This window comes from Antrostomus carolinensis, unplaced genomic scaffold, assembly GCF_000700745.2.
Source record: "Antrostomus carolinensis isolate BGI_N321 unplaced genomic scaffold, ASM70074v2 scaffold10074, whole genome shotgun sequence".
Classification (NCBI taxonomy): Eukaryota; Metazoa; Chordata; class Aves; order Caprimulgiformes; family Caprimulgidae; genus Antrostomus; species Antrostomus carolinensis.
In genome coordinates, this window is record NW_010311405.1 from 42,498 (window position 1) to 54,227 (window position 11,730).

General features: G+C 44.1%; 1 protein-coding gene across 1 annotated transcript in view; it reads right to left on the reverse strand.

Moving 5' to 3' along the window:
* LOC104523980 (tubulin polyglutamylase TTLL5) overlaps positions 1 to 11,730 on the reverse strand; it is a gene marked incomplete at its 5' end in the record, with an annotated part of 80,365 nt that overhangs the window by 17,665 nt on the left and 50,970 nt on the right. Inside the window, 2 exons of the mRNA XM_010166722.2 lie at positions 116 to 336; positions 8,350 to 8,518. Of these exons, the coding sequence (XP_010165024.2) occupies positions 116 to 336; positions 8,350 to 8,518 (390 nt within the window). The remainder of the gene's footprint in view (positions 1 to 115; positions 337 to 8,349; positions 8,519 to 11,730) is intronic.

The following is an 11,730-nucleotide window of genomic DNA, read 5'->3' on the forward strand; positions in this document are numbered from 1 at the left end:
GGGGGTTGGACTAGATGATTTCCTGAGGTCCCTTCCAACCCCTACAATTCTGTGATTCCTTCTTGGGGCAACCAGTGCCAACTCACTGTTGTGGATGGGAAGAATTAAAACTTACTTGGAAATCCTCTGGGCTGCAGCCTTTCTGACCACTGCCTGCCTGTGGTTTGCTGGAGGCTTTGGAACCAGCTGAGAAGGCATACTGTGGGATGGCATCACTTTGTGCAAACTGGCTGCCTTCTGGATACTAGAAGTGGCACTTGATGTCTTGCGGGCATCAGAGCCAGCGGGCATAGATATATGGCTGGTGCTGGACTGTGAGTAGTTGACAAAGAGAGCCTGGTAAAAAGACAAAAAAAAAAGAAAACAAAAATACCATAGTAATTGGTGATGACCTCTCTGAATATTGATTGCTGGTGACACTGGGTGACATTTTTGTGACAAATAATATCTGTCTGGTGAAGGCAACCCCAGGGCACCAGGGACAGTCTCACATGTAAAAAGAAGAGTTAAGTGGTCAAGTCAGTGAAGTTAGTTTTTAGAGCTGAATTTTATACCCCTGGAAGCTAGGACCTGGGACTAGTTTCTAGGAAGGCAGACAAGCTCAGTACTGCCACAAAATTATACTATTCTGCATTAAAAAAAAAAAAAAGTCCTGTCCTCAGTCTAGTCTTGCAGTGGGCTCCCATCCACAAAGAAGTAAAGCTTTTACTGCTTTGACTGACTTTCTGCATTTATTTTGCTAAATTATTATTTGTGTGGGAGGAGAGATTGAGACACAGTTCTAGGAAAGATAAAGGCTATGGAGAAGATGTTACAATGACAGTTCTTCAGTCTAACCTCGTAGGTCCTTGGAATAACAGAAAGGCTCTAGGGTACCTTCTCTGAAAAAGGGACTTTAGGTCAGCAGTGACAAAAAGGAAGTCCCCAGTAATACTAGGGAACATAAAATATTTCTATTCCTATAGCAGGTGGGAGAGTAAGTATGTTGGAGATTTGTCAGAGGGAACTAAAGAATCTGCATGTTATGAGACACTGGAGAACTGAGCAGTGGACTGGCAAAGCAGGGAGTGGGGAATGGTTCCCCACTGCAGCTCTGCAAACCTGCTGGGAGTTCTGCCTCGTCTTTCCTCGAAGTCAGTCAGATTCCCAGAGCAAAGAGGCAATACTGTAACCGTGGAGTTTGGCAGCTAGAGGTCAGTGATAGGAGATGAGGGGAATAGCTGAGCACTCGCCAGTCACCTCAGAGTGACCCTGGGAGCACTGCCCTTCACTGTGTTTGTCCTCAGTTTCTCCTCTGGTGAAAAACACACAAAGCCACAGCAAATGGGCTCCAGGCTCCAGAGAAAACCACAGTCTGAGGGCTGGCTGAGTCTCAGCACACAGACAGGAAAAGCCCCTCTCCCCCGCAATTCTCTGGCAAATGGCAGGGCAGTGGTGTGTGGGAAGGCGTTTCTGACAGGCAGAGCTCTAGAGAGAAAAGGAAGCGCAGGAGCCAAAACAGGCTTGTTTCCTAACTAGAGCTCACTGACAAGATGCCCTTGGGCTCCCAATCCTTCTTAACCTCTCCCTTCCCTGAAGCGCTACCTTGATTGCAGCTTTCAGATTCTGAGTAAATAGCTGGTGCAAGTGCAGAACTCTGAAAAATAGCAGTCACACCCCACCTCCTCCCAGCAAAACAAACTAAAATGGAACTTGGTTTAGTCTCTTGCATCTTTGAGTCTGACACATCATGGGGTTGGGATGGAGACACTCAAGTCACTGCACCCTCTTCTTATTCAGGGGTGACATTTCATTGTTCTCTGTTTCATATTATGCCTACTTCCTGTAAGTTCTTTTTCTTGTTATTAAAATCACTAAAATCCTGGAGTACACAAAGCATACAGTCTTCACCCCTTCCCTGTGTTAACATGCATTGGTAAGGAGGTCCATGACTCTGAAGAAAGAGCAAGCATGGATGCTCTAACAATGTCTGATCAGTGAAAGCTGGGCTGACACCTGCCTATAGAAAAATAATGGATGTTTTTCTTTGGGGTAACTGACTCCCAAAAAGGCCTTTGTCTCCACGCTGTGCTGAGATTCTGGCTGCCTTCCAGGCAAGGATGAGGAGACTGGAAGTTAACACTGACCATGGCTTCTGGATTCAGCTACAAAGCATAGTGCCCTGCTGTGAACTCCATGGGGACAGGACAGGAAACCAGGAGAAGCTACTGTGAAAATGAAGAGGGCAGCTGGGGAGAACAGAGCCTGAACACACAAAGGAAGGGCTGGGAAGAGATCTCAGCACATCCAAAAAGCAGGAGACAGACCTCATCACTCGGGATTCTGAAGTCTCAGGGTCTCGGGGGGGCAGAAGCCTAGACAAACCCTGACAGAGGCAGCCTTGAAGCAGGTAGCACCCTACAACTATTGCTGCTGCAAGTAAAAAACTTTGAACCACACTTCCCAGGCTGGCAGATTTTAACTTGATGTTGAGGAGTTATATACAAGTTCTTAGGGCTACAAATCTGAAAAATACTTAGAACACTATGAAACTTTTAGCTAAAAATCATGTAAAGCATTAGTGAGTTAATTTTCTTGCATAATTCTCTGGGAAGGTAGGACAGCATTAACCCTGTCTTGCACATGAAGACTGTTAGTACTAACAGCAAAAAGCCATTTTCCCTAAGCCACAGACTGAAGCAATACAAAAAAACTAGGTTGAGAGCTCAGAGAAGATCCTGACTCCCAATCCCATATTTGCCTCATTAGATCACACCTCTCCTTGTTTCCACATCTACATATGAACACCACACACAAATTGTTACCTGTAAAAAATAGTAGCTTTTAATCAGAAAAATCGCAACATGTACAGCTTGTCAGTAAGGATAATGCACATCTAAGAGTATTAGCCAGTAGCAGCTGAGCTCAGGTTGCTCATGATTAAAAGCAGGGAGGTACTGCAGTACTTTGAAGAAAAGCAGATATGTTAATGATCTTCAAAAACAGAAAGAATGTTCCTGGCACTTACCATCTCTGTATCTAACACCCATCCCTAGCACAGTAACGGAACAAATGTTGCAAGCAAAAACATGTTCATTCTGTGACCAGAGGAGGTAATGAAGCTCATTTTATGTGAATCTGTCTCAGGGCTGAATCTTACAGTATCTAATATAAAGCATGCCTCAAATTATGCCTCCTTTCATGAGTTTAGGGCATTTTTGTGTTGATTTTCTGATGTCTAATTAGGAGTGGCCTCATGCTGCAGTCTTTGCCTTAATGGGAACAGTAGTTGAATCCCCTTTCCAAGTATATAGCTCTTTATTTTAATGAAATTTATATGAAACATAGCTTTGAGAATTCTACGCCATAGTCATTCAGTTTAAATTGGATCAGCAAGTCTGAAAACAGTGAGAGATCCAGCAGTGTATGAGAACTGACAGACAGATGCACACACACCTGTATTCCATAAAGATCAGTGCAGCTAGTTCCAAATCACTAGCACTGGAAACTGAAATGTTTATAAACGATAAACAATTATGAGAATTTCAGTTAAAAAAAGGAAAAAAGTGCACAACAAAACAAAACCCATCACTTTTAGAGAAACAACTGCATTTCAGATGACATTGCAAAAATACAGAGAATTAAAAGACTTGGAAGACCTTTGCAGTCATATAATTTTTTTAGTGGAGATTATTTTGAACACCCATTAATGCATTCAGTTAAATCAGTTTGGATGCAATAATCAATTGAGTTGAAAATTCACACAGTGGCAATAAAGAGCAGGCTCAAAATGTAGTATTAACTGCCACAGCGTTAACTGCAGCAAGATAAGCATCTTGGGGTCATCAGGAAATTTATAGAAGAGGAGCAAGTTCATGGTATGCAGAGACTGTCCTCAAGCATGTCTTCCTTGGAAAATTCTTCAGAACAAGACTAAAATATACTCAAATAAGTTGACTTGGTGCCTTCTCCTTTGTCTCTCTTGGTCCTGGGAGCAATCTGGGGCAAGGATTGGGCCATATCACTTTATCGGAAAGTTCCTTAATACATCTGGGCGTTACCATAATTCTAATAATAGTGACAGGATCAGAACCATGGGGACAAAATTTCAGCTGGTATAAATCAGCACTGACTACTGCTTTCTGAACAGTTGTTCTGCTTTACTTAGACTGAGACTTTGACTCATCAGTATCACAAGACTCAACTAGGAAAAGTGGCAGTTAGTACATTTAGTGGGAAAACAATCTGAGGGAGAAAGCTGCAAAACAAGAATGAACAAGAGACTGAAGGGGAAGAGAGACTGCAAGTCTGACAGCAGTCCAATATCTAATAGTTTAGAAAACAGTTTAATGATGTTTAAGGCTGCATTCAAAGAGGCTCTGTGTCCTCAGGCAGGAATAATGTAGTTCTAGGAATACTAGGAATATTATTCTGAATACTCCACGTTCCCAGTGAGATCTAAATAAACTGTAGGGAATTCAGAGGAGAATCACTTACATTAAAAGAAAAAATGCTGCTGAACTTCATAAAATGAGGAATATTTCAGAGCATATACCATTTTTAAATGACTGAGAGAATTATTTAAGATTAACTTAGCCCAATGTTTTACAGCATAAAATTTAATTAAACTTCCAATTGAAAATGTGATCATAACTGACCACACAACTCATTAACATGATGTATGTATTGTTTAACATGAGCTTTTTTGATATAAGCAGGACTGATGGGGATCATTCCACTACATGACCATACTTTTCTTGTTTTAATTTAGCTTTTTTCCCCGTGAAATGTTTGGCATAAAATTCTAAACCCAGTAGATAGTAGGCTAAGCAGACAGAACACAGCCACACAGAGAGGGAGGAACCTCCCTAACAGCTAATGGCATCTTTCCAGTACAGGAAACAATTAGAGAATAAACAATGATGGTATATTAACTGTCTTGCCAACTGCAGCAGTGATACTAACATCTAGGTCACTGCATGTCACATTAAGTCTCCTTTAAACACTAAAAATACTGCTATAAGCCTGTTTTTCTTGTCTTTTGGTTTGATTTTGTAATTCTTGTTCCTTGATTTTGTTGATATCAGATCTAAGCTTCTCGTCTCCACTTTCAAACTCTGCCCTTTTCTATTTTTTTTAAACTCTTTCTCAGACTCTGTATTATCTCTGTTCCTGGGCCCTATCATTGCATCCATTTGTTTGTTAGATCCTCATCCAGCCAGTTTGGTGTTTTTCTTTTTGTTCAGGGAATGAAGTACCTATTCTGGCATCAAAGACCTATTTCCACCATACTACACTGCATCAAATGACTTCCATATACAATGAGTAAAAATTGTTGGCTATTATTCCTCTTCCACCACCTACACAGTATTTGCTACTTGGCAAATTGTTAAATACCTGGAGAAGAAATCATCATTCTTAACTGTCTGGAAAGCACTCAACCAAGAGTGGGTGCTGCCACAAAGAAGTATGCAATAAGCCTTCATGATAAGATATATCCACTGCACGGCAGATGGAAGTACTCCTATTGCACAAACACTTGGCTAGGAACTTCCACGCTTTCCAATGCATCCATTTCATCTCCAACTGGTTAATGTACGGGCAGAAGCATTTGCCTGTGTTATTAATCACAGAGCTTCTGTTCACACGCTATCCATATACATATGACTAGTTCATTTGTCATTGAGAGAAGGAAAGACTGGCATCTAGTCATGTTGTACGGTTGTGCTGGGGCTGGGGGGGCGCTTTTGGTAGTGGGGAAAGAGGCTATAGTGACGGCCCCTGTGAGAAGCTTTGAGAAGCTCCCCTGGCTCCAAGGCAGACCCACCTCCAGCCCAGGCTGAGCCTATCAGCCATAGGGAAATGCCTCTTTGAATCTATATTTATGAGGGGAGGAATGGGTTTGGCAAGGTTTAGCCTGCCTTCCAACTGTAGCAAGAACTTGAACAACCTGAAAGAGGCTTGGAGATATCCTGCATGTATTCCCCAAAGTAGAGAGATCATGACATTGTTTCAAGTGATATTCTGGGGGGTATATTTCTTCTGTTGAGAGAAGGCTGAGGAACCTGAATGTAGCAGGCAAGACAACAAAGGATGGAGTAGATCAATAGGTAGGAAGGAACAGATGGGAAAGAGCAAGCAACAGGAGACAGGTGGCTTACGTGACACTGACTAGGAAATGTGGTAAAGCCATGCAGGTTAGGATATAAGCTACATCAACTGTAGGGAAGAGAGGACAAAGGATGGCCGGCAGGAAAAGGTGGGATGGAAGTCAAAGCAGTGTGAGTTGGAAGGAGATGTAGGGCAGGGAGTGTGTAAGTAGCAGGAAAGCGAAGGCGGTTCTTGAAAAGGTCAAGTTAAAGGACTGGAGTCTGAGAAGCTAACTAGCAAAAGGAAGAGGTCAGTGACAGGAAACTAGAGAGGGAGCAGGTGATAGACAGATGAAGATGAGGGTAGTGCTGTGACTGGGAGGGGCTCAGGGGATCAGTGCAACTGTGACTGGAAGGGGAGGTCTGGATAGCTCCATACAATGTCTAGTGGGAGAGGAAGTGTCCAAGAGACAATAATTTTATTACAATGTGGTTTTCACTACAGAAATCTGAAAGTCCCCAGATTCAGCAAATACCTTTCTTTACTAATGGCAACTTCAGTGCAGCCTGGGCCCTGCGGCACAGCAATGGCCTCAACACTGCAACTCCAAACTGCTTGGCTCAGAAGAAGGGAGGGAGAGAAAGGAGGGGGAAGTTGTGGGGGTGAGAGGAGGTTTAACAAAGAATCACTTCAACAGAAACTCCTGAGTAATGGCTCTGCCCAAGGCCAAGAATAACATCAGCTCAATGTCAGCAATTAGAAGAGGGCTCAGCCAGGCCCCATGGCCAGCTCCAGCCTCCTCACAGGCACAAGCCAGCTTACAGCCCCTTCCTGAGCTCATGAGCAGCCCACCCAGAGCCCCTTGGATGGAGATGAAAGGAAGACCTCCTGCTCAGATGGGGAGCAAGAAGACTGTAGGTGAGGGAATCTGGGGATGGAAATTGCATGGCTAAGTGAGGGCCTTGAAAGGAGGAGTGCAAGAAGCAAAAGCAGAAGGGCCTCTCCTTCAAGATGCTCCTAGAAAAGGACGAGAGGAGTTTGCCTATAACCTATTCTCAAGGAACCTGATTAGTGACTCATCTCCTTCACAGGAGAGAGAGTGGGTGTTCAGACCTCTGCATGTTAGCTCTGTTCCTGGCTTTGTTGGAGTCCAGACCTGCCAGACTGCCCAGCAAATAGGTCCTTCTTAATGGAGACCAATCTCTTTTGAGTGAAGGTTTGTTCACCCAAAATCTTCCTTCCTTTTAGCAGAGAAGCCTTTTGGACATCACTCAGAAGAAAGAATATGCTTCTCTCTCCATAAGAACAAAGAAAGGAAACATGTGCATCAACGATCTCATTGCAACCTTGGAAGTTTCCCCAGGCAGGATGGAAATGCTTTTCCATACACAGTGGTCCACCCTTGGCATTTAGGTATCATCCAGAACACTTTTTCATATTTCCTCTAGCTCTTGGACACTTAGCCCATCTTTTCTCCTTGCAGTCGTAACAAAAGAGTCATGTATCTGTCAAACAGTTCCATGCAAAACAGTGAAAGGAGATCTTAAATGTAGTAATAACAAAATGTGTAGGAGACCTGGAGAAGATTTTCAGGGTTGCAGAGAAAGTGTGCATCTGGCATCATGGACAGTGGCCATGCCTCTTGCACACTGAAGGCTCTTAAAATAAATTAATATATTTCTTAAAACAAATGATGATTCTCCTAAATAATTTTTGAGTCTCCTTAACATACTGCTCTTTTGACAACTGCACCATATGAGAAGACACCAGGAGGAGGAGAATTTAATCAAGATGAAGCCTTGAAGGGGTCTGTTTGCCACAGAGGACACAGTTGCCTATACAATTTCAAGACCATACATTTAGAAACACTGTAATACAACACTGACCCAGCTTGAAGCACTACCCAAGAAGAACTCAAGTCAAAGCATGAACTTCATCAGTGATGAGATTAAGTGACAAAGAACTGTAGAGGCTGTAGAAAGTTCTAAGGTTGTCTGAGGCACTGTAAGGGCATGCCCTGAACTGGTGAAGAAAAGCAAGCAGCAGCATGCCAGTGGACAAATGGAGGAGGATGCCAATGCAGTGGGAGAAGCCATTGGGAACTACAGCATCAAAATGTTATCAAAACCACTGCAGGCAACATTAGTTTTGTTGCAACCCACTTGAAAAGCTACTTCCCTCACAAAAGCTGTGCCACATGTACTGGCTCTGGGTTAGCTCTGCACATCTCGGACTCAGTCAGCACTGCTATAATCCCAGGCAGGATTTCTCCTTAGTTACCTGGTGCCGGGCTTGGCTTTGCTCCAACATCTGTCGTGACTGAAGTTTCTCCTGCTGAAAAGCAAAATGGAGCTGACGTTTGGGATGGGCCAGCGGACTCTGTGTCACCTTGTTGTAGACACTGTTCTCCGCCTCTCCTACCCAGGCAAAACGATGATTCTCTGGAGCCCTGAGAAAAGAAGAGCCATCACGCTTTCACCACTCTGCATATAAGGATCCCTGCCTACAAGGCACTGCTGCTTCCTAAAAATCCCTTAACACTTAGCCAGTTATGAATTTGCGTTAAGTGGCTCCAACAAGCCCAACACCTGCTAGAGGTGCCATGTGCCATCTGCTGTCTTGCTAAAGAGCTTCTTGAATTCCAGGCTGGGGCTATATCACTAGCTGTAACACCATGCTTGAGGAGAACAAAGGAAAAGAGTAGAAAAATTCTAAACTGGAGCATGCCTGTGGCTGATTAGCATTGAAGAGAGACAGAAAAGAGCTAAGGATCCCCATCACTAATGAGGTAATTATTTACTTGGATTTGTAGATATTTTGTTAATACACTAACACAAGGCTTACATCAAGCACATCCATGCTGCAGTGAGAGTGGAACAGAAGACAGACATGCAGTACAATATCCACAGAGAAGATAAAGGACTGGTAGGGTGAGGTTGTAACTAGGGCATATATTGACTCCATACAGTTACAATCCAAAAGACCTGAGGGGACTGAAGACAGGCTCATTTCCTTCATCATCAGAGCAATGTAAGCCTTTCCCAGAGGAGAAAAGGCCTCCTGCAAATAACGCAGGAGCTCTTACAACTGAGGCTTATACAGTGGGAGTTCAGCTGTGGCTGCAACATGATAAGTACCAACAGGAGCTCACTGGCTTGCTTTGAAGTTTGTAAGCCTCGGCAAGAAGGCAGCACCAACACACTTCTACAAAAGCCCAAGCGGGTTTGCAGAGAGCAGATGGCAGACTGACAGGACCACAAGGCGTCCTGAAGAGGCTACAACGGCCCAGCAACCCACACATCCTGTGCTCACAAGACAGGATGCCGTATGACCCACTGAATCCTGACACTCTGGCTAATAAAACCTTCAAGCCTCAATGCCTGTGCTTCCCAAGTTTCTGCTGATCTCTGTCATGTTTCTCTCAGCCACTCTTTTTCCAACTATTTCCTGTGGATTCCCAGAGCAGATTTCCCGTGTATTTCCTATGCATGTCATAAGTTACTGGGATGTAAAAGGTACTTGATGTATTTTACATTTCATGCCATGATTCAAAGTGTAGGTCATGGTTTTGGCAAGGCAGTTAACTGCAATCTCCTTGCTTCAGGATGCTATCAAAACTTATAACCTAGATTCTTGGAACATGTCACAGCTTCCCTTGAATGTGCTGCACCTTTTCCCATAAGCTTCATCATCACAGCAAACCCTTAAAATACTCAGAAGGATGTTTCAAACAAGATCAGAAGCAACTGCCAGCCCTGTGTACTCTCCCCCAAAATAACCTACTGCATCCCTTCCAAAGCAAACTGAAGACAACTCTAAACACTAAAGGGTCACTCTCTATACTCAGCTCCTCAGCAACAGAGGAGCAGGACAACCCAGTGGAAAAGGAGTTCAGCTGCTAGCAGCTCCACCCTGCATCGTCTGGGCCTCCTCTTGCTTGGAGCATCACTACCACTTTTGCTCTTACGGGCCATTGGCTGTAGATAGCCTTCTCTAGGCTTCTCTGTTCAAGGAATCCCACCCATGCTTCCTGAGTCCTTTGCTTCCATTCTACCCCAGTGCAACACTAGATAAATTACTCTTATTCCCTGCTCCCTTTTGCTACAAGATTCTCAGTCTTTCAGTTCTTTTCCTCTCACCAGTGCTTGAAGAAGTGGCAACTGTGACGTTGCTGACAGTACTCAGACTTTGAAACTCAAGGTGTATAGGTCCAAATCTGGCTTTGTGTTAGCCTTGGGAGAGCTGCTTCCCTGTTCTGAACCTGCCTCCTCCTTTCTGCCCCAGTAACAGGGTCATGATCCTCTACTACTGTGGTTTTACCTGCAGTTGCTCATCTTTGGATCCACAGATGTGTGTGTGCTGGTGGCCCCCCAGCACTGTCCCCTACTGGGCACAGGATGCCACAAAAAGTGTGACTTAAAAGGAGGACATGACAAGGCATGAGGAATCTTTGAAACAATCCCCAGCTGTCTCCTCTCTGATCTCACCAGCTCACCACATGGGTTATCAGCAGGTTGCTGTCATCTGGACTCAACTCCCACCCCAAAAGCATCTACAGTAGGGCCACAAAATTGGTGAAGGGCTTAGAGGGGAAGCCATATGAGGAGAGGCTGGAGTCACTTGGAGTGTTCAGCCTGGGGAAGAGGAGACTGAGAAGAGATGTCATTGCAGTCTAGAACTTCCTCACAAGGGGCAGAGGATGGGCGGGTGCTGATCTCTTCTCTCTGATGACCAATGACAGGACCAGGGGAAATGGCAGGAAGATGTGTCAGGGCAAGTTTAGGTTGGACATTAGGAAAAGGTTCTTCACCCAGAAAGTGGTGGAGCACTGGAACAGGCTCCCCAGGGAGGTGGTCATGGCACCAAGCCTCACGATATTCAAGAAGCATTTAGACAAGGCCCTCAAACACATGGGCTGAATCTTGGGATTGTCCTATGCTGGGCAAGAGTTGGACTCAATGATCCTTGTGGCTCAATTCAAACTCACAACATCCTATGATTCCATCTGCTCCTTCCACTGCGTAGATACAGACTCCACCATCCATTCTGATGTTAAAGCTCACTGTACTTTTCCCTTGTGCGAAGCAGTTGGAATCTCTGTTACCTCTGCAGTAAAGTCAGGTCATGCTGACAGCTGAAAAGCTCAAAGGACACTGTTGAAACTGGGATGCACCCTTGGGGAGATAGCTGGGGGTTACTGCAGACCAGCCCTTCAAACAAACATTAATTGCACTGGATACAAAGCTGAAGAGCATTCAGGAGCTCCATCAAAGTCACATTAGTGCTCAGTAAACAGCCTGATTAATTCTTCATCACCACTACTGAAAGATTATGATCTCCAGCACCTCTGTTTTGAACTAAAGAATAATTGTATTTGTCCATTTTTCTAGAGTAACTTTTTCACACCAGCAACTTCTCAGTTGAGAAAATTTGGTAAATTCATTCAAAATGCTCCTAAATAAAGTAAGCCAACATAGGATAAAGGGGTCACCTCTCATGGACTTCATAACTAGTTAAAACACATCAGACCTAGAATAAATGGAGTGTTTCCACAATGGAAAAATATCACCACTGGGGTTGAATCTGTGCTACAATCTCTGCTGTTCAAAACATTCATAAGTGATTGGGGGGGGGGGGGAGGGAAAAGTAGTGAAAAAAAAA